Source organism: Lissotriton helveticus, chromosome 1_1 (assembly GCF_964261635.1).
Source record: "Lissotriton helveticus chromosome 1_1, aLisHel1.1, whole genome shotgun sequence".
NCBI lineage: Eukaryota > Metazoa > Chordata > Amphibia > Caudata > Salamandridae > Lissotriton > Lissotriton helveticus.
The window spans coordinates 865,696,132-865,719,206 of NC_136057.1; the positions used below are offsets into that span (position 1 = coordinate 865,696,132).

At 38.9% G+C, this 23,075-nt stretch overlaps 1 protein-coding gene across 1 annotated transcript in view; it reads right to left on the reverse strand.

Annotated features, from left to right (window-relative positions):
• Positions 1-697: 697 nt before the first annotated feature.
• Positions 698-23,075, reverse strand: part of LRIG3 (leucine rich repeats and immunoglobulin like domains 3) — a 73,785-nt gene continuing 51,407 nt past the window's right edge. The window contains exons 12-19 of the mRNA XM_078675535.1: positions 22,830-22,993; positions 19,346-19,666; positions 18,167-18,448; positions 17,282-17,734; positions 16,517-16,675; positions 14,017-14,151; positions 13,470-13,745; positions 698-1,290 (exon numbers count right to left, since the gene is read on the reverse strand). Coding sequence (XP_078531661.1) covers positions 1,052-1,290; positions 13,470-13,745; positions 14,017-14,151; positions 16,517-16,675; positions 17,282-17,734; positions 18,167-18,448; positions 19,346-19,666; positions 22,830-22,993 — 2,029 coding nt within the window. The 3' untranslated portion in view covers positions 698-1,051. The remainder of the gene's footprint in view (positions 1,291-13,469; positions 13,746-14,016; positions 14,152-16,516; positions 16,676-17,281; positions 17,735-18,166; positions 18,449-19,345; positions 19,667-22,829; positions 22,994-23,075) is intronic.

A 23,075-nucleotide genomic window follows, 5' to 3' on the forward strand; every position in this document is an offset into this window, starting at 1 on the left:
GAAATCCCTAGTAAATCAACACTGTATCCCATCTGCCATGGGAATTGTGAGATTCTGTAGCCGTGGCATTTTGCTATGTATTAGCCGCAATTGTCACATAATAAACCAGCCTCGCCATAATTGGCAGATTTTAACAAAAAATTGTGTTTCTAGCTCAAACGTATTAAAAGTTACTAGTAACGGCTGTGTTGTTGAGCAGTGGTAGGCCTGGTTTTGCTCTGAAACAGGCCATCTTACATTTGATGATTGCAATTTCTCCTAGTTGTTGTACTGATCTTAGTAAGGTGAACCCTTTGCCCATACAATGTTAACGCGTACAAATAACAAAATAACGTAGTAATTGTGGCGAATTATACCGAATCATTTATCTTTTCAAGCCACATAAGTTAATCAACCGTGCATGATAATTTGGTTATCCCATGCCACACAACTCCTGTGGCTCTACCTATTTAGACTACAGAGCGTGATGGTTAAGTGTGCTTGATCCTTTATACTTTTGTGATCAGTACAAACGCATTAGTTCCAGGCCAGAATATTATAGAAGCACTAAAGTGATTTCTACATAATAACTTTGTTGGTTTCCATTTGACATTCATCAAGTGTTCACAGTTCGTGGTACGGAAAATGCGGCCACAGGGGACTTACAACAAAGCAGCACAGCGCTGTGATTCAAAACAGCCAAGACTCTTTACAGAACTTAAAATGTTGTAATACATTTTTAATAAAAAATCTGACATTATAAAAATACACAAAATAAAAAAGTATTATTTACATCTTTAAATTACAAGAGATACCATCTGTATAAAACCAGGGCATAAAATATTTAGAAATTATATATTTCTATTTTGAAAAGTACCTACAGAAAAAAATCTGTCAAACTTTCCTTTTCTGGATCTCCCTGCACAAGTCTGTGTACAATACATTCTTTCCCATTTCAAAGCTGTCCTGGAAACATATGGTTTCTTCTTCGTTTTACGTGAGGGTCACGTTTTGAGGTAGAATGTCAAAATATTTCTTTGGCTCCATAAATATCTTGCAAGTCCGGACGATGCTATGTGTCAAAAACATAAGTTTGAAATGCAGGAGTCCTATAACTTTCAAATGTTTGTGCAGGAGAGCAGGCATTGTTCTCTTCATTTGAAAGTGTCCTGTTAAGTTCCTGCTCTTCACACTGCAAATCCGATGAGGCATGAGGGAGTTCACAGGCGACAATGGATTTAGGCATCGATGGGTGGTTTACGGCAGAAAAGGAATCCACTTGAGGTCTCCACAGTGGCTTGCCAAACGTTCCTGAAGAAAATAAAATATAGAAATATGAATTACACATGGAGGACTGTTAAATTCAGTGATTGTTCATACAGAGCGTTATTTCAAAAACAGCAATGTGCATTGCCGCCGTTTACAATGCAGAAATATTCTTACTGGACATCAACTAGGTTTTCATACAATGGACGAAAATGAAACAGCAGTGGTAATGCAGGATGTACTATCAAACAGCTGAAAAAGTCTTCCAAATGTAGGGAATATCTAGACCTGGCTCAGTAAATGTTTGCCTACATGAGGAGTAGGAAAGAGTCACAAAGTTTGAGTGACAAAGGGAGTACAGTACACATGGGGAGCTGGTCCAGTATCTTATAATGTATATACTATATGTTTTTGGTGATTAACAGTTCCTCAAAACGGAATTATTGTTCAAAAGTGACATTAGCAGCCCACAAGCCCTTCTAGGTGAAGCCCAAAAGAAAATATCTTTTTTTTTTATAAAGGAAAGTGCAGTGGTTTGTTATTTTTGATAACTCGTTTGTGACTGAGGAATTATCTAGGACGGCAATAATCATTATCTTCCTGCAGTGCTTAATTTGAGCCGGTGGTTGCCAGTGAAGTCCACTGACACTTATCTTTCTTCATCATACATTTGCCAATATTGAGAAGGAAAAAACAAAGAAGAATGAAGAAGTAAGAGAAAGACGGAAAAGCCTTCACAAAGGACGAAAACAGGAACAGGCAAAAATGAGATAAAGGGGGAGGGTCTGTCTGGTAGTGGAATTAAGATGTGGACTGGAATTTAATTGCACAGCCTCAGACTACAGACCAGACCTTTAGGCACCGTCACTTATTTATTTACAAATTAATCACTGTCTTCCTTTAACAGATTTTTTTTTGTGTTTTGAACATTTTACGCAAAACAGTGCTTAAGCTCTTGGGATTGTGCTAGATTGGATTGAATGCTTTGTGAAATTATCATTCTTTGGGGAACACATGCTCCCGAGCAACAATAAAAAATACTATTATAATATTAATAGTTAAATTATACATAAATAATCTAATTACCATTAATGAGTCAAGATTTTCCTGACCACATTCCAATTTCATGATGATATAATACAGTTCTGCATTTGTTGTGTCACAATGTTACTACTATGATTTATTCAATCCATGAGCGGACCATGGGCTACGGAGAAGACACCAAATGTATTGCTCCTAAAATTCTACCCTCACTCGCATCAGGAAATCCTTGGTAATATAATGCCATCCAAAAAGGCTGTAAACAATCTAAAATAATTAAAGTCGACCATCTTCCAGTTACTTAAAGAATAACCAAAGAAAACATACATAAGCAAACAGCTGCTCTTTGCAAAAACAAGACACATTGCATTATTTCTGTTAACTTCAGGATCCCAGCAATGGTGTCAAAATCATTTCATATTGTTATGTTTGAATTTCACAGAAAAAAGTAACAGGCAAACACTTTGAGAATAGATCACTTGGTAGTTCAGGCCTTGTGTGAAGGACTGTAGCACAGAATCTGCCCATGAATTATACAGCTTTGAGTACGCTGTTCTTCATATAACACATGAAAGCCTGAAATCCCTGTATAAAATACTGTTTCTAATGCCATTATTTCTGTAGAAATGTGACTTTTCTAATACATTTGTAATAGGAAAATGATGCAAGTCGCTCAGGTGTAATAACAACAGTTACGTTGAGACATCATAATGCCTGCAGCCAGAGCTGGCCGTCAAGGTGAAAGATATATCACAGAGCATAATTACAACTGCAGTTTATATAACGAAAACTGACTTTCATTAGTTTGATCTGTTTTTCTAAAATGAACAGTGATCAGTGTAAAGATATTTCTGTCAACATATATATTTTTTCATGCTGTAGGTCATTATATGAAAATATAAGCTCTCTTCCTGTTTTTACAAGTTCTAAGCTATAGTAATTATCTATTTGACATACAATAAACTGATTCTAATATCTTTTGCAACAACATACTATAATCTGCTTTATGGGGCATTTAATTTTGATCTACAGATTCAGCTTTTATTCTTCGTGACTGCAACCCTATAATTTCTTACATATGAAAGAGCAAGACACCAAGGATTTAAGCGGTTAGTGGGAAGAATGAACATTTAAATATGCATTATAATGTATAAAGTACTCTCTGCTATACATCCCTTAGATCACATTGGTCATAAAACTACGAGAATTGAGGTTTGGATATGGAAGGAAGAGATTAAAACATCAGTCAACAGAACAAGGGATGATTTATATAAACAGCTGCTATACTCTGTGAACAATGTAAATTGGTCATCCAGTGAATGAAGTCACAATGGATTTCTCGCAGCAAACACAGCAAGAGCTGTTAGTGATTGCTAGAGATATATAACTAGTTAGAGAGAACTGAGCTTTTATCTTAATTGGACGCCACCTTAATGTGCTGATTATTTAAAAGGAAGGTATGTTTAATTCTGAAAAGAAGAATCCTCGAAATAAGTATTTATTTGTACATGCTCTCATAACTTAAACTTGGAAGAGGCCTATGTTATCTGTGAGGAATATCTGTGACATGTGCAGCAAAATGTCTGTCACCAAAGTGAATGATGCACTGTTACAATATGTACCATGAAATTAAACCGAACAGCAATGCAGATTACAACCATCCAGGCAGTGTAAGTAATGGGACCTCTAGTTTCTACGATGTGATTGATTTAACTTATTTTACTTTTTCGCTTCGACCTATTAATAAAGCTGAAACTCCTCTATTTTCACGATTCTCCACTGACTGCCAGAAAACCTGTTAAACTAAAAGAATAAGAACATGGGACATAACACGGATATATTTAAAGCAAAATGTAATTGTCTAAACTTGACAGTTGAGATTTTCACACTTTTCTGACTGCATTACTTCCTGCTAGACAAAGTAAGAGGTCTAGCAGATAAAACAGAATGCCTTCAGAAAGCCAAAAGATAAAACAGGATCCTTCAGAAAGCCCATAATTTCCTGCTGTGCACAAATTCCACTAATCTCAGCCGTGTCTTTCCTTCTCTTTGTTTGGCACAGGATACATTACTAAAAGGAACTTCTAACAGCGCAACGGCCCATCAGCACCTGCTCATATAAACAAACAGCTAATACAGAGCTTTGAGACACAGTAGGTTCAGATACAATGTACCTACCATGTCTTACTGAAAAACAGTCACAAGAATAAACTGTGCTAGTGGAGAGGGTGGAAAGATGTCTGGACTTCAGCACTGCATATTCCTGCTTGCATTTTGTCTCTGAAAAGTTATAGGACAATATAGCATTCTGTAGCGTTATTGTCTGGCTATTTGCGTAAAAGGGAGATGTGAAGTGTATCTTTCCATTGTTGCCTACCTTTAATATTGAGTTAGACTCTCTGTGACACATACAACATTCAAACACTGAGGAAGGCAAACACCTTATCTACCTTTTGAGTCCACACAAATGGGGTTTAAGAGAAGTTTATGACTGACCAGAGGCAGACCTGCATAAACGGTCATTTTTGGAATCTATCGATCCCAAGAAAACTCTGAATTCTGTTACATATAATGGAATGCACGGCCTAAAACCACTTAACCATTACCAATTGCTCTTTACATAAATTAAGATAAAAATAGTGTGGCCTGAATACTTCCTTTACAACAAATGCATCACATGTTACTTCCAGACATTTTCATCATATCTCCTCAGTGTAACCCTGGAGCAAATGAAGAGTCTCTCCTTGTCTTAGCCCTTGTTCCACATTTCAGTTTCGATCTTGGGCACCTAGTTATTTTTTGCACGTTCCACCACTTGCCCTTTTCCACACGCTCAGCATTTCGATGCACACCCAGCACCCTTTTTGGATTAGAGCATTTCGAGTCACCGTTCCTGACTTCAGTTCAAATTTGAACTTGACCCCATTCTCCATTTTTAAACTCTTTACCTTTCAAACTTGTGTTATGTTTATGAAAATATTCCTCTTGAAATTGTCCCACCGCTCTATTAATCCCCACTGGCACACCCACCATGCACGCCACTCTTCCTTTCAACAAATAAAAAAAAGTCTCTTTCGTGACGAAATATGGAGTTGTTCTGTAACTCCATTACATGCTTCTTACTTCTTTTACCATAAACCCATTACCATAAACCCTCTTTCAAAACGACTTGAATGCACTCACCCAAAACCAGATCATATCTCTTGTCTGACCCTTTTTCACACGGATTATGGGCCAAATGGATGACCCACTAATTTGCAAGTCGCAAATTGTGTTGCATTAGCGACTTGCAATTTGCGACTCGCACATTGGGATGGACAACAGTGTCTGAGACACTGTTTGAGGTTCCCAATGGGGTTGCAAATTACATGCCTCATGCATATTAATGAGGCTGTTGCAATTTGCGACCCCATCACTCCCTGGGATGGCGGCCTGCTGGGGTCAGCAGACCACCTTGTCTGGGACTGCTTTTAAATAAAGCAGTTTTTTTTCCTTAAAGGAAAACAGGATGCATTTAAAAAATAAAAATGAAACTTTACAGTTTCATTTTTTAAGGGCAGGCAATGGCCACTGGGACCATTGCCTGGCCTCAAAAAATATTTTGAGAGCCACTCACAAAGGGGAAGGGGTCCCCTAGGGGACCGCTTCCCGGGACCCCTTCCCATTTGCAAGTGGTTTACCACCCTTCTGTGAAGAGTGGTAAAATGCGACTGTTTTGCGACCGCACATTGGGATGCACAACAGTGTCTGAGACACTGTTTGTGATTCCCAATGGGGTTGCACATTGCATGCCTCATGCATATTAATGAGGCTGTCGCAATTTGCGACCCCATCAGGAATGGCTGGCACTCCCTGGGATGGTGGCCTGCTGGGGTCAGCAGACCACTTTGTCTGGGACTGCTTTTAAATAAAGAAGTTATTATTTTTTTTTTTAATGCAGCCCATTTTTCTCAACCTCTCCCCCGCGGGGCTAATTCCCCTGCTGTGCTGGGGTATGGGGGGGGGGCACGCGCAGTGCCGCGGTGCTCATGACGAGCTTGACTCGTCACGCAGCACAGTGGCGCTGTGCTCATGACGAGCTGAGCTTGTCACAACCACGCCCGTTCCAATGAAACGCCCTGCACAGCAGGGGTATTATCCCCGTGTGGGTGCGGAGCAACGGTCATGACGAACGGAGCTCGTCATGAGTACGGAACGGGGTTAAAGGAAAACAGGATGCATTTAAAAAATAAAAATGAAACTTTTCAGTTTTTTCAGGGCAGGTAATGGCCACTGTGACCATTGCCTGCCCGTAAAAAATATTTTGAGAGCCACTCACAAAGGGGAAGGGATCCCCTGGGGACCTCTTCCCGTTTGCAAGTGGTTGCGACTGTTTTGTACCGCAATTGCGGTCGCAAAACAGTCATACATAGCTTCAGGAGTCACTATTAGGAATGGAAGGGACACCCTTGGAACACCCCTTCCTAATAGCGAGTTGCTAATCCTATTTTCCTATTCGTAAATTGATTTCCGACTCGCAAAATAGGATTAGTACATGGGCCACACGTTTTTTGCGGTAGCAACGGGGTCTAAAACCCATTTGTGCCCGCAAAAAACGTTAGTACATCTTGCCCTATATACCTTGTTTTTGTGAAGTTTAATTCCTCCCCATTCGAGAAATGCTTCAAATTCATCCCTGTTGAAATATGGCACGATGTTTGATACCACTACTTCTCGACTTCCCTCTCTCCAGAACTTTTTCTTACAAACTGCTGCGATATTATTAGTATTGATGTCCTTGGCAAATGCCACCCCTGGCCATTTGAGAAATAATCTTCTAGGACTAAAGCAAACCTGCTCTCAAGTCCCAAGCACTGAAAAGGTCCACAAATACTTTTCACTACCCTTTTCCAAGGCCTCTCAGGAAAGTTCACCACAGCAATGGATATTCCCAAAGCCTTGTGAGTTTTGTCGCTGCCTACACACAGTTCACAGTTTTGCACATACTTTTCGTTTATGACCCCACGATGTTCAATCTTCCATGGTTCACGATGTTCGATCTTCCATTTTTCTCAACAGGTTGTGTGGATAGCGGTACAGCGTAAAAGCGGGTTATTCTTTACATTACAAAAACCTGATAATGACAACGAAACTCTAATGTGCACTTTGCACATGTGTAGAAAAACAACACTGAAACTGAGAAAAGTTGTAGTACCAGCACCGTAAAAGTCTTCTTGGATATGTAGAAATAGTAGGATTAATAAAATAATGAATTTAACATGTCTATTAACTGATTATCTATTATTTTAATAAGGTCATTATGAAAAATGTATGATGAAACTTAGCATCTTTAGCGCCATCACTGTATTGCACCATAACAAAATGAAAAATATTTAAGCAATGTGTTATACAAATGAAACTTTTAGTATAAGTGCTTGACATTATTAGGATCTTCTATTTCTTAAAAATATTTTATTTTAATGGTATTTAGGAATAGTTTGCACGCAGGTACTTAAAAATTTTTCGTAGTAGGCCAAATCAGAGTTGAACAATATGTTTAATTTATTTAGTTATGCTTGCACTTAATTGTGAGTTTATGTTACTAAATAAGAAATGATAACTTTAAAATGCATAGCCTCGTGTAATGGACCTTTGTTACGTTTCCTCAAATGTTGCTTTATCTGTTCTGCTTATGCAACATTCTTTAATCAATAGGACACTATTTCTAGTACTTCATTGTGTGTGCTTTGGTGGGAACTCAACATCTTGACTTAATCCATGAAGAGTAATACAGTAAATAAGGTCTTTGTTAACTACCCTCTGAGGACAAAAAGGAAAGTAGTTTCTCATGAGCAACATGGGAAAATATGTTGGAATATCAATTTTGTACCTGGTGAATGGAAGAATGGTCACATGGCAGTCAGACAATTTTATTATGACAACTGATGCCACAAATGGACAATCTGGAGTATAAAAAGTGACTTTCCAAGGAAGGGACTTGCTTCTTCTTGGGAGACTGAATGGACTCCTGCCTGCCTGATTATTTTTCCGTGCCCTTGCCTTTCTCCCTTAGCTGAATAACTTACCTACTGGATGATCTGGAGCTGTCTGGTGTGAAACAAATACGCAACTTACTGAATTATTGCCCCTTTCCCCTTGCACATGCACTTTTCCTTGGTGGAATTTAACTTGATCCCTTTGCTCATGTTAAGAGAACTCTTGAACCACCTGTTGGTGGTAGCAAATCCTAACCCTAACCATCCTCTTTATGGATTCTTTAATTTAGAAATAAATGTACTTTGATTAAATGTGTGGTTGTATACTATGTGCAGTAAGACTCATAACTGAGCTGCTTAGAATGTTACTCACATGCACTAATTTTGGATCTTTAAAACAATAGCTAAGTTATCTAAAAGTGACAGTCTTTTATTGTGTCTTAATATTCTTTCTGCAAAAAGTTTTCTTACAAGATATTGATTTATAAAAGCATGATAGGGAGAGTCATATATTATTTTCAGAACATTATGTTCTTTTGCTTATTATGTATTGCCACAGCAGAGCTTCTGGTTTGTATAATTCCTGTTAGATTGAACTTCTTCAGAAGGTTGGGTCTTCCAATTGCAATAATCTATTTCTATAGCTGTGTACTGAGAGTAGTGAATTTGAACCTGTTCTCTAACTTGTGAATTGGCCACCAACTATTGTTCCTCATTGGGTGGCCAACAGTTTGACACCATGATTTCTCACCCCTCACTGTGATGAAAAAGGTCCAATTAAGAAGACAAATGCCTCTGTGGGTGAGGTATAGAATATGAGTGAAGTGACTAAGTTAGTCGAGCTCTCTATTGGCGCAGAATCTGTAAAACAAAGAGCTTCCACTGCAACAATAGCAGCATCTGATCTGGACTATTGTGATCTGAAACAATTCACACCACCAGCTGCTCTTCATCCCAACAAGTTTTACCTCTCTCGACAACATACACCTTTACAAGTACATTTCTTTTCTTGTATACTAAATCTGCCTTAAAATATTCTAACACAGGTAACTTGACCCACCAATATCCATGTTTTTCCACATTGCTGAGAATCAACTTAGTAGTTTTGTCCATACTCTTCCAAATGGATTTGTCCACCAAAGTATAAGGAGAACAAGAATCAGCTCACATGGATACCCCCACACCATTTTCTCCTATCTCACACTAAGGAGGATAGAACCCATCGTCCTTTACGTATTCACATCCCTCGACTCTATAATAAAACTTTGACGTCCTTGCTGTGAGAGTCATCATTGCTTTCCTCCAGACGTTTCCTTACTAAATTCACATTGCTTTTTCAAGATCCTTACTTCCCATGTTACATACTCTGGAGAAATGGCTCATTTTCCTGCATCGGTAAAATCACGTATTCACAGCCAGACATGCACGCGACTCATCCAAATGGCATATGCTTCAACATCTGTAACATTGCTCCCTTGCTATTCCCTTTGGAGTTCCTTGTTTATTTCCCCCCCCTTTTGCCTGTCCTTGCTAAACCCACCCTTCTGCACTGCATTCACACTACCTTGCTCTAACTTGTTCTTGTCAGTATTCTCATTTAACTGCTTTACATAGTAGGATGCATTTTCAATGTGGGACACAATGGCTATGGCTTTCTCCAATGTTGTCCTTCTTCTGCAATAGTTTCTCTTGAATTTCGAGATTACTTGTCCTGTTTATCATCTGGTCCCTAATTATTCTGCAATAGTTTCTCTTGAATTTCGAGATTACTTGTCCTGTTTATCATCTGGTCCATAATTATTTCTTCTTGGAAACCCATGGAGTTACAAGAAACAGACAACATCATTAACACCGCCAAATACTGCTCAATAGTTTCCCCTGGTTGTTGAGCACATAAAAATAAACTGGTGTCATTCCACTACTATGCTCAACTTCTTCCACACGTGTCCCTTTAATAACCTCATGGCCATCGTATATACATCTTTGGGACCTTACTCTGCATCTGATCTATCACCAATCTCATTCACCTCATCTTGCAGTATAGGTAAAGTTTTAAGACCTTTTTTCCCTCACCCCAGGACTGCGTTTTAACATAGCTAACTTTCTCTTATTACAAAAACATCCCCAACTATTTTCTCTAAATATGTATCAAATGCCTCCTTCCAATACTCCCACGCCAATCTAGGAGATCCTGTATCCTACAATAATATGGGAGGGGCAGTTGCTGAATGCACTGTCATGTTGGAGAACAAGAAATTAAAACTTCAAGAATAAGCAATGCTACAATTTTAAGAATACTTGTCCTTATAAAAAAAACACACAAATATAGCTGGCACCATTGTCAAAGGTCCCCTTCTACCATGCTTCTGACTCTACAAGAAAAAAGGTTATACCCTTTCATTAGCACATGTTCTTAAGAAAATAAAAAAAATTGGTGAAAAAAATTGCTGCCACAGTGTCCTCTTTCTGCGAAACTGGACTACTTCTCTGGTTCCATTTCCTTGACCCTTCTTCCTTGCTTGCTTGTATGCTAAAGTTGCTTTCACAGTGACCTCTTTCTATGACCATGGACATTCCTTTAGTTCCAGAACCTTGGTCCTCATTCCTTGTTTGCAACTATACTAATCCCTCCTCGCTGTTCCTGATCCCTCGGGCACCCCTCCTTCAGAATCCCATAAAGCAGGAACAGAGATACCCTCAGCACACTTACCCAGCTAAGTTATTCTGCGCTTTATTACTCATATGAATCGCTTAATCGCTGTCGTGCCACACTTTTTAACCGCTTATACTGTTGCATAATCCTTTAGAGATTTCCCTATCTAAAGATGCGTCCTGCACCTTTCAGACCATCTCAGGCAGCAGCAGGCTCTCCTATGTACGACCACAAGCAGAGGCAGCTCCATAAGTCCCCAGGGAAAACGGTCTTCCACGCTCACCCAACGCTTTTGCAACATACTCAAAGCTGAACCCCAATTGTTTAAATCCACTAGGATTAAATCTAAAATCAGAACATCTCAAAATTATGCACCTGGTGGCAGTGTTTCTTATTTTTTTCTTCAGCAGCGCCTTACAGCGAGGATGCACCCAGCAGCAGTGTTGCCCTTGGTACACCGTGCACACAGCAGCACCAAGCGTCTGTTTCCTCCTGGGAATTCCACACACGGCGCAATACTGCAGTTTATATAACCTGTGAGCGAGCGAACTCAGCTGTTTGAATGCTATGCGGCTTAATTGCTGAGGTCACTGCGCGCACAAGTGCGATCACCTCAGTTCACAGATTTAAATCAAGGACAAATATCCCAAAAGTCTATACCTCCATACCGCTGCATCAGAATATCCTGCGGTTGCTTTTCCACATAAAATATGCACTCCTTCACAGTTCAACTAATTATCTGCCCATGCTTGTTGCACCTTTATTCACCACTTGGGTAACTCTGTGGGGTCAGTACCTCTGGGCTCCTCTTGTGACCATCCCATCTTTGTCACCAGTTTTGAGACTACACAAATGGGGTTTAAGAGAAGTTTATTTCTTTGCAATGAAGTACAGAACTGACTCCAGTCAGATTAGCATAAACTGTCCCTCTTGGAATCTGTCATTCCCACAACAACTCTGAATTCTACGACATACCATGGAAGGCATAGTCACTAGTATTCCTAAAACCACTTAAGCATTACAAAATACAATACTACCACCCATCATGGTCATGCCTTCGTTTATAACTAAGAGCCAGAAACTACACGCCAATAACAAAAATGTACGTATTACAAGTGCATTATCTAGCAAGAACCATGCTACAAAGCTAAAAGAGCCCTGTGCAATGGGACAGTTTTAGAGATTTGGAGGCCAGACATAGAAGCTGAAGAGAGTAGAAGGAGTTTATAGAGATACATTGGGCTGCATGTGGAATAGGGAAATAGGTGTTCTACGATAGCCTTCAGGAAGATGGGTGGAAGGGTGCATTTATGAGGAGCCCAATAAGAATATATAACACACATTCCCAGCTCTGAGCCCTCATCAAATGAACATCAGTGAAGACTCATAAGTCCATGCTCTCCTGATTTTCTGACTGCATTTCTATAATTCAGTCACATAATGCATGAGCCATAAGTTGGCATAAAGATGAGCACAAGTAAGAGAGACACAGAAGACAGGAAAAGGCTTTCCGAATATCTACATTTTTGTGAGTACAGCTATTAAACCTGTGCTGCTTCAGTGTTCCTGCAGCATTGTTGTTCTGTTTACAGATGTGCTCTGCTTAAGACTACCGTAAATGAGAGTCTCTAATAAAAAGGTTCGTCTTTAAAAACCTAGCTATGTCTAATGGCAGAGCCTATGGGATTCAAGGTCTTCCCTACCCCCTCAGTGAACATTCATGGTAACAAACCCTATAATCAATTTTATATGGTTGCAATATTAAATTGGAGTTTACGGGGTCTGTGTAGACCATGTGAATTTAACAAGTGATCATGCATTCAGGAGCGTTTTACATCTCACAGGAAGATTAGCAGTTTATACTTGGAGACTACTTAGAACCAATTCTTAATACCATATGTTCTGTGGATGAAGTGGGTGTTTCACAGATATTCCTATATACAACTTTTCAATGAATGCATAAAGGATACCTTTCATCTGTCAGTGAAGAAGTTACACCTACCATAATATCGTTTACTATCTTAACCTCTTTTTGAAACCATTTGTATTATTCCTTTTTACAAAGGGTGATGTATAGGTCTAGAGACAGTTAGCATGGAATAGCGTAAACTCTTCAGGTGTTGTCCATATTTCCTCTACATTTGTTAAATTCCTCCAATTCAACTATGTAATGAACATCAGTGATGCGAACAGCATTAGCCTTGCTTCCAGTAGTGTTCACTGAATAGTGACTATCAAAAATAATGAGCTTGTGACCTTGTCAATTGTCTCTTCTTAAGTCATATTTTCAATCTCTTCTTAAGTCATATTTTTAAAGGCTGCAATATTCACCAAGATTTTCCTAGGAGTATTTCTTTACTTGCTTCATAATTTCCATAAATAAAATATACTTATTCACAGATAAAAGCACAAGAAATTGAGAACATGGAAGTAAATCATTGAGATTTCTTACACGGAGATCATTTCATGGTCAAACAATATTCTAATTTATAGATTAAACGTACGTAGGACCTTCAATGTTTGTGAGAAAATGAGGGTGAGAAATGCACACGTACCTAAAAATGTGCTGCCTGACACTGCAGCAGCAGGCTGTTCCTGGCTTTTGTTGAGATCTAGGAGGTCTGTGTTTAGGCTCACGATTTTGACCCCGGTGCCGTCTTGCTGTATGTACACGGAGTTCAACAATTTGCTGCTTGAAGACTGCATTCCAGCATTGCCATTATGGTCAAAGGGATCTTCTACCGGCAGTGTATAAGGACAGCATTCAACGTTCTTTAAATATTCCGATTCATAGGTATCAAAGCATACTGCTCTCTGGTCAGGGTTGTAGCCTTTAATGCAAATGAAAGGAAACTAAAGTAAGTCATTGTGTAAACCAGTTCACAAGAGGAGCAACAAGAAACACAATGGAACTGCTAATTTAAAAAGTGTAGGTACAAGAGGAGATGTGCACTCCAGCTAGATGGTACTTTAACTTTACAATGAAATTCACAAACCTTTACAGGGGAATCGCTGGAAAGCTATGCCAGTTGCATGTTTCCAGACATACTTCTGCTACTACTAAGTGTAAATGCCTTGGGCCAAAAAGTTTTGTCAACTAACCAGTATGATATGCTTCTGTGCTGTACATGTTTCCTCTTGCATACACATTCCCGGCTGGTCCCAGGTAATGGCAAATGAGCGGGTCCGTCACAGCATCTAAATCTGTATCACTGCCATTGTCTAAATGGCAAATACCTGGAAAACAACAAACACCTAGTATCATCAGGTGTCACAAATTTCAATTATCATAAAATTGATCATAGGTGTGCTTTCTTGTATAATTTTAAAATACAGCTTTCATATTTTATTACAAGCAAAACACAAAATTTTAAAACTATTGTTAGTGAACAAAGCCATTGGGCGGAAATATTTTTGTGATTATCCTACAAGAAATAATGCCAATATAAAAACAAAAATGAAGGCTCAATCTTGCCTAATGATGTAAAATAAATAAAAATATGAAATGCAAAACATTATTTGCACATGACCTAGAATTTCACACGCGAGCTTGGAATATCTTCCAAAAAATGTTATACAAACATATGAGATGAGCTTTGATGCTAACCTCTGAGGGAGGGGACAGACAATAGTTAAAGAATTTTCTTTGTACTGTTAACAATCGTCACTAAATACAATATTATGCTCCATGGCTCGTGTTCTGCAAAATTTGCTCTTGTTCACCCTTATTGCAATTTGCTCATTCAGCCTTTAAAGATTTCATGACAGATCTTCGCATACGAAGTGAGATTTTTACGGTGTTTTTTTTACAAAATATTTGCTAAATATTTCTTGTCTTCCTACATCCAGCTTTGTGAAAACCCACAACAATTGGTGTTCTTTGTCACACTTTGAGCACTTCAATCTTAACTTGGATCTTTCAGGGATAAAAGTGCTGAAAAGTTTGGGAAATGCTGAAAAGTTTGGGAAATGCATTTGGACCTATTCATGAATACCCACTAAGGTGCAAGTGATCCTAAGCTTACTACATTTGAATAGAATTTCCCTGAGAACTCCTACGATTGTTAAACAGGTTAAACTAAATGACATGGGCCAATTCACAAAAGTATTTATGAGTAAGGAAAGTAGTATTACATTAGTAGCCTTACATTTACTCTTACATGCCTTTATGAATTGCCCCAAAATGCGCACTTCCCTATTAGTAAAAGTGCAATGGGGACACAGTTCTTTAAATTTGTACTAACTGTATATGAATAATCTGTATATGAATATATGAGTATATGAATATATATATGAATATGAATATATGAATATATGTTGGGGACAATTTACAGCTTTATGTACTCTAAATGCCTTTCGAATTGCCCTCCCATTTGTGTATAAATAATGAACAGATGAGTAGTAACTTATGCAAATGTACTTCACACACTTCGGCCTCTCTCTACGTGTTTATGAATCAGGCATACCCAATCCTGGCAAAACGCCCAGATGCAAGTCCAGGAGGTGCATAGAAAACAGCCGCGGCCGCTGCAGGTAAGAGCAGTGGGGCCGGCTCAGGGTGGATTTAGAGAGAAATAATTATTTTCCCTCGTGGTCGTCTCTCGAAATCCCCCCCAGCCGGCACCACCACTCTTACCTGCAGCGGCCGCGGCTGATAGAAAATACTTTGTAGATTAGCCCTACACACAAGTGTGCCTTCTGAAAGCTCATTTTGCAATGGGATAGCTAAAAGGAACCAGCTTTTTAAAGACCCTTGCAAAGTGATTGAGGCAAATTCAATCCTTTCTGTTGCAGTACCCTTAAGTTCCCTGGACATCCATCCATGGCAGGCTTTCCTTCTTTAAAGACAGCCTAGTATATGGAGTTTCCCATAAACACACACCTTATTTAGATTACCAGGGTTTGGCAACGGGACGTGAAGGCAAATTTGGATTGAAAGGTAATAAGCCTTTTCTTCTGGTTAAAGCCCTCACTGCTTTTACGACTGTTAATCAGACTATGACTTACCTTCAGTGCAGCAACGACTGAGCAACTGTCCCTAGCTGTGATCAACTTCTTTCACAAATTACCTGAGTGAATCAGCTCTCAGCTGAACAGGGAAATGCGTCCAAGTTAAACCCTTGTTTGTTTATTTGAAATCTCTTGATTTTCACCTCTAACACTTGACAACTATAGCTATAGTAGAACAGATCAGTTTCCTTCCTCATATACCAAGCTGGCTCGCCGATTAAAGGCCTTATTGGCCCATGGACATGGACATATTACATATATACATACAACATGATTTAACTACGACCATTCAAGGCACCTACCACTACTTCACCGGGTGTACAGCTGAGAGCTTTAAACTGAAGGCACAAATTTATTTATTTATTTTAGAGGCTTATATAGCGCTAGACTCGACTCCCGAAGGAGTATCTCTGCGCTTGGTTCACCCAAAAAACAGTACTTCTCATGAGTGCGCTGAAGTGGGGTAGGATATTTAAAACAGGAAAGTCTTCATCAGTGACTATAGCAAAAGCTCTAACCATTCAGAAAAGCTGTTTTTTAACTAATTTATAGAATAAAAGCACTCCAACCTACAGATCGCTTATCAACCTACCATTACTGTCTCTAGGTTGTAAGACATATCCACCAATGGCTGAAGTGATGAACTGATGATGGCTTTCATTTTCAGAGGAGCTGTACCCATCCTGGCGGTCTGCCAAGGTCCCTTGAGAAGACAAGTAGCTGGGAATATCTGCAGGAAGATTGGTTTCATCTGCAATGACACACAGACCCAAAGAAATGCTATTAATTGTCTTAGAACGTTTACACAGGGCTTACAAAGTTGGTTGTTTCTTAATTCTAATCAGGAATCTTATAAACAGGAGGGTCCGTTAAACATTGTTTTATTTTTAAGTCAGCATTTTCAGTGGATGTTTATTATATTATCTGGAACCACAATGCAAGCAAACCAAATAAAAAAGTTGGCTATTTTTCGACAATAATAAATCATATGAAAAGTAACTGAACATTTAAAGTGCCATGTGGCAGGTCAGTGGTAGCAGTGTTAAGCATATGTATTAGCATGGTGTTGCTCCATTCATAAATATATCATTTACATACTGGCCAGAATGAAATTGTGTTTGCACTGGCGGTATTTCTTGGGCTCTGCTGTGCCTTTACAATGCTGAAGTAGCATTACAAAAATCTTCAGCCTAAGCAACAAAGTGGGGGGTCTTCTGGGCTAGGCTGGTTTTGAGAAGAATATTTTTAGTACAGTAACTGGAGCAGACTCAAAATTTTACACGCAATCCTAAAATGAACACAAGTCATTATAATCTTTTTAGCGGGTATAGTTAAGACCATGTTTCAGTTTACACACCTGTGTTTGTGACGCTGCAGTCTTCATTTCTCCTTCTTGTGTGGTATATGATGACCACCCACACAAGCGAAGTGCCCACCACACAGCAAACCACTGCTATAATCACAATGCCAACTGTGGCCCAGCCGTCGTCTTCCAGTGATGGAGAAGCATTGGGAGGAGAGTCACAAGTTGGACTAGGTATTACATTCACACGAATGTTGCCTCTCTCTGTTCCCAGGGTATTCGACATTTCGCAAGTATATTTCCCAGCATCCTCAATATCTGTGTCTACAATTATAAGTAGTTGATTGGCAGCTGCAAAGAAGTGCCTTTCAGTCACAACCAATGGGCTGTCATCCTTCGTCCAGTTCAGCTTCGGTGTAGGGCTCCCACCCGCAATGCATTGCAAAACTGCAGTTTCTCCTTTTGTCACAGTACGGTCCACAAGGGGTCGCAGAAAGGATGGTGTTTCTGAGGAAGAAACAAACAAAATGGAATTCTTATCATTGCTTACTATAAAGAAGCTATAAATTATATTTACTGTTCGCAATGTTAAGCGTCTGATTAATCAGTGCACACATTTTCTGAACAAATGTAAGGCCCTAGATCAGCCACCTCTTAACATATGGCTTGTGTCACTTAAAGAGATTCATTCCAGGTGTTCAGAGTTAGCAAGACCAGGAAAAACAGTTGAAAATATGCCCTTGGTAAGTACATAAGATCAAGAAACGGCATCATCCAGCCTACTTATTTATTTTTAGTTAAGAAAGCCTTTCAAATTGGCAAGAGAAGTGTTATGCTTAGCATATTAATACTATCACCTTCATACCTAGTTCTATGTCACCCAAACAACTTATTTCTCAAATACATACCCCACTATCTCCCTGTCCATGCTTCTCTTACCTAGGACAGTAAGCGTTGCATTTGCTGAAATTGTTCCGGCACTATTTTGGGCAGTGCAGCTATAGATGCCAATGTCCTCTATTTTCACATCCACAATGAAGAATACATCATCTTCCGGCATCACATGCATGCGCCTCTCACGAGCAGCAGGGAAGTCTGTGCCTCCATTTTTCTGCCAGGCTATCTGGGGTGGCGGATGTCCAACTGCAGCACATTCCAGTCGAGCCATTGCTCCCGCTCGAATGGTCAGATCCATTGGCATCTTTGTGAATGATGGAAGCACTGCAAAAATGAAAAGAATAGATTAATAAGCAAACTCCCAAGTGGGTTATTAGTATTGCAGTAGCCCAACTAAATACCGTTGTTTTGTGATTCTATATATATCGTTTTATGCCACAACATCTTTCATTCCATTAATCTATTCTCTGTTGAAGAATGTGACAAAAGTAAACTGTTCCACAATGATCATATAAGTACCAGTCTTTATCTGCTTGCAGTCCGTTGTCAAGAGACTTCACCCCAGAATCAGCCCACAAGCAAATACTAATGGTAAAAAATCCTTTTAACAAAAATGATGGCTAAAATCTCTGACTTCTTCTGCCACATCCATAGCAAGCATTTATTCTTAGGTGGGCCTAAATAGCTCATCTTTGAATAGGATTATCCAGTCAGTGTTACTTACACTGCATATTCTTCTACAGTCAGATGTGTGCTCTCGGAAAAGATGGTGGTAAAGTGTTATGTGACACATAGTGCTTGTGAAGAGGACACTAGACACACTCAAAATTATCTTTCACCAGGAATGCTACATAAAGCTTAGCAAGGAGGTACATGTAGACTTCAAAGTGTCTCTTAAACTAGGACCAAGCTATTCAGGCTTATTACTATTTTATGGTTGGGTTGCATTGCTGCTTTCAATTGACAGAAATGTACACCTGGGTCTATGAAAGCAGATGCAACATGGCAATATGCTTAGTTTTGAAGAAATACTTTGCGTACCGAGAATTTGAATGAAGAGAGTTTTACTCTGTGTTAAGTGAAAGCAAGCAACAAGATAAAATAAGATAAGTCTACAATCTTCACTCTGCACTAAAGAAACGAAAGGAACATGTCTTTACTACTTAAACAAAGCATGACATTAAAATAAAAAATAAAATAGTTTTCTTCTATAATACATACTGTTTACTGTGAGCTTGGATTTGATGGAGTATGATGAGCCAAAGTGATTTGAAATGACACACTGGTATTTTCCTTCGCTGCTGAACTCAACATGGCGCAGACGCAGGATGGTGGTGTATTCCATCACTTCTCCACCTTGTGCGCGAAGGTGGGCATAGTTCTCCATTTCTGCATCTTGCAGTAGCTCGTTGTCCTTCTTCCATGCAAATGTCATCGGGGAGTCGCTGCTACTGGCTGCTGAGCAGATGAAACTTACATTGGACCCTCTGATTGCTGATTGGGTTTCCGGCTGGACAGTGATCTGAGGTTTAGGGAAATCATCTGAAAAAGATGAAAATAGCCTTTTGTTGGTGAAAAGTAATTCAGTCCAGCACAAACAAGCAGGTGGAGAACAAACTCTGCCAGGTCAGTAACGTTTTAGAGGATGCAGTGCTGAATGATTGTGAGGTGTGGCTAGCTGGAATGGGGAAAAACATGTATGAGGGTTTCTCTGCTATCCAGGCAATGGACCACCAAAAAGTGATGCTATTAGCAATCAGCTCAAAAGCATTATCAATGATAGGCTATCAATTTGTCTGGATTTCCCTAGCATCTTTTATACAATAGGACCAAATGTATTGTCAAAACTGAAAAAAAGAGGAAAACCACCGAAGGAACCTGAAGAAAATCTTCCTTAAATATCTCCAAACCAGTATTTCTAATGCTCTATTAACAAAACGTCTATGGGCAAATTAACACATTTTTTTAATCACACTTAGTAAATTGGATGTCCAAAAAAAGGCATCATTTTAATTCCATTTCCTACTTTGTAAAATCCAAAAGTGAACTTTAGAATTTTGGACAGCTGTCAGACAGTCCACCACTGTAAATAAGAGGTGGAAATTAGGAAATATTGTTGGACTTAGTGTTCACAAACATTTTAAATGCCTATTTCTACCTAGTAAATACTTGTAGAGTAGCCCCCCAAAACACTGCAATAATTCTTCCTAAGATGGGATTGGTCCAGGGACACCACTAGATGCCTTGCCTATGTGGCAGAGGGCTTCTCCATTGGGAACTATATTTCCCCTCCGAAAAAGAAAAACAACAAAAATGTGTGAAATGCATTTCCCCTTGCTTAGTTTAGCAGCCTGTCTTCACAGTGAACAATCCACTAAATAAAAGGAGGCGGAGGCCAATGTAGGAAATCTACAAATCCAGTGAACATACAGAAGCATGCTGTAGAGTTTTATGAGTTCTGTTAAAAATAAAATAGTAAGAGCTCCAAACACAGGAAGGCCTATATCGGTAGATTTCCGACTAAATTCAAAAGAGCTCTGTGAATTGGCTACTATGTTTTTAATTATTTTGTATTAAACAGATGGTGCACCATTAACTAATAATAATGCATGAAGCAACCAGTCAGGGCACCCACCATCTTAAAGGAAACCAACCAATCAACAAGTCCTGATTTTTCTTCACATGAACTACGCTTACAGGTTATTTCCACAACAATGAAGATTTTGGGAGAATAGTGGCACTCTGAAGAATTCCCAATTCGTTTTAACTCACTACAGAAAAATGCTTCTGTTGTTCTCATGGCACCAGTTACTAAGTTAAGTGTGACTATCCTATTATCTTTTGAAGTCTCTTTACTTCAGAAATTACCAGATGTTATAACAGATCTGTTCAACATTTGTTGAGAGGTCTCAGGTCAGAAGTCTGATACAGTTACAAAGATATTGGTGATGTTCTTTGTAGTCTGGCTGTGCAGTAGGATGATTTTCTTAGTTCAGCCAGCCCACTGCAGTTCTCAGTCACAATACACACGTTTTAAAAAGGTCACTGAGCTGCGTAGCCAATAGCTTATATGGTTGGGTATTTTTCACAGTTGTATCTGTACCTCTGTTCTACGAATGTTAAGCTCACTCAAAAGAGTGAAACGGTCCTGGGAATGATGTATAAAACGAGTCTCTGAAAACACTGAGCTCTCGTGTTTTTAAAACTTGGTCTCACAGAAGTATTTAGAAATCTTCCAAACTCTGGCTCTTGGACAATTGCAACATTTATCGAGTCTGTCCTATTAAGTCAATTGTTAATACTGTTTCCAACAGGTTGAATTAAATAACGACTTCGAGCAGTACTCATAAAGTAGGGCATAGTCTACATCATTCAATTTATTTGTTATGTTCAAGAGCTCTCTCCCCTACCTGCTCTCTCATTTACTCACTCTCTCTCCTTTACACACACACTCAAACAACTTTTAAAGGTACAACATAATTAGTTACAATTATTTTTATTGTGCATTTCTGGCATGCCATCTGAATATTTCAATTAAGCCTGTGGATGTGACAGGAGTCTTTCACACCCACTCCATTCTCAATGACATCAAGCCTGTGTGTTCTATTCTATGGCATCTTAAGCACTATCTTATAAGCACAGTCTCCTTTACACACACACTCAAACAACTTTTAAAGGTACAACATAATTAGTTACAATTATTTTTATTGTGCATTTCTGGCATGGCATCTGGATATTTCAATTAAGCCTGTGGATGCAACAGGAGTCTTTCACACCCACTCCATTCTCAATGACATCAAGCCTGTGTGTTCTATTCTATGGCATCTTAAGCACTATCTTATAAGCACAGTCTCCTCGACTATAGGGCAAAATGCGTTCTAGTTACTGTAGTACAAGGAGTAGTTTAGTATAGGGCATAAACTAGATATGTGGATTTTTATATATTTATCTCTGCATTAATTTCCGAAATGTGTAGCATTATGTAAAAATTAGGACAATCTGGCTGCATTCACCAATCTCTGGACTACAGTTTAATCATATGCTTTCTAATAATGTACCTAAAAATGAAGGTTTTCAAATTAGCCAAGCTTGTTTAGGCAACTGAGAAAGTGACTTAACAAGTGTGTCGACTTAACTACCCATAGAGATTAACATCAGACATCAAAGGGCTTAATTACACCAAAGCTCTAGCTAGTATAAACCCACAAACTAAGTCTTCTGATGATAAAAGCCACTAAAAAGGTTAGCTACATGGAGGTATTCATTTTAACACTGCTAAGCGTGTATGGTTACCCCAAAACAGGTCAAAACATTCTTCTTAAGAAAAGTGTGCAATTGCAATGTGGTGTTAAAATTATGTACTACTGTCCAACGTCAAAATCTGAACAATTCGATTTCTATGGAAAGCATTTGTTTTCTAAATAGAAAGCCATGGGGTACATTGGTTTTAAAAAAATGTCAAGTTAAACGAATACACTTTTAAAGTAAGAACTGTTACCAAGAGTTCATATCTGGACTACTTCAATCCGTTCAAGTTACACTATTATTAGGAAACTCGCAAATGTTGGTATTAATTTTGAGTAAATGTTTCAAACTGGTAACAGAATTAGGTTTAAAATGTACATAATTTAATTGAAACAACAGTGCACAGAATGTTATCAGCATACAATTATACCTAGTATGGAAGGAAGGGTGCAGTACTTACCACATACAAAATCATCTGGGCTAACAGCAAAGATACTTCTCCCTTTTAACAACTGGGGGTGGGCACAGCTGGTGTTCACAAATGTCTGAAAGTTGTTCTCTGTCACCCATTGCGGTAGCCATTTCAGCTGGCAATCACATAACAGGCTAGACGTATTCAAGTGCCTGGCAAATAGAAGAGATTTAAACTGTGTACTGTGCACAACATATTAACATACGTAGCACTATGCAACAAGTGCCTATAACT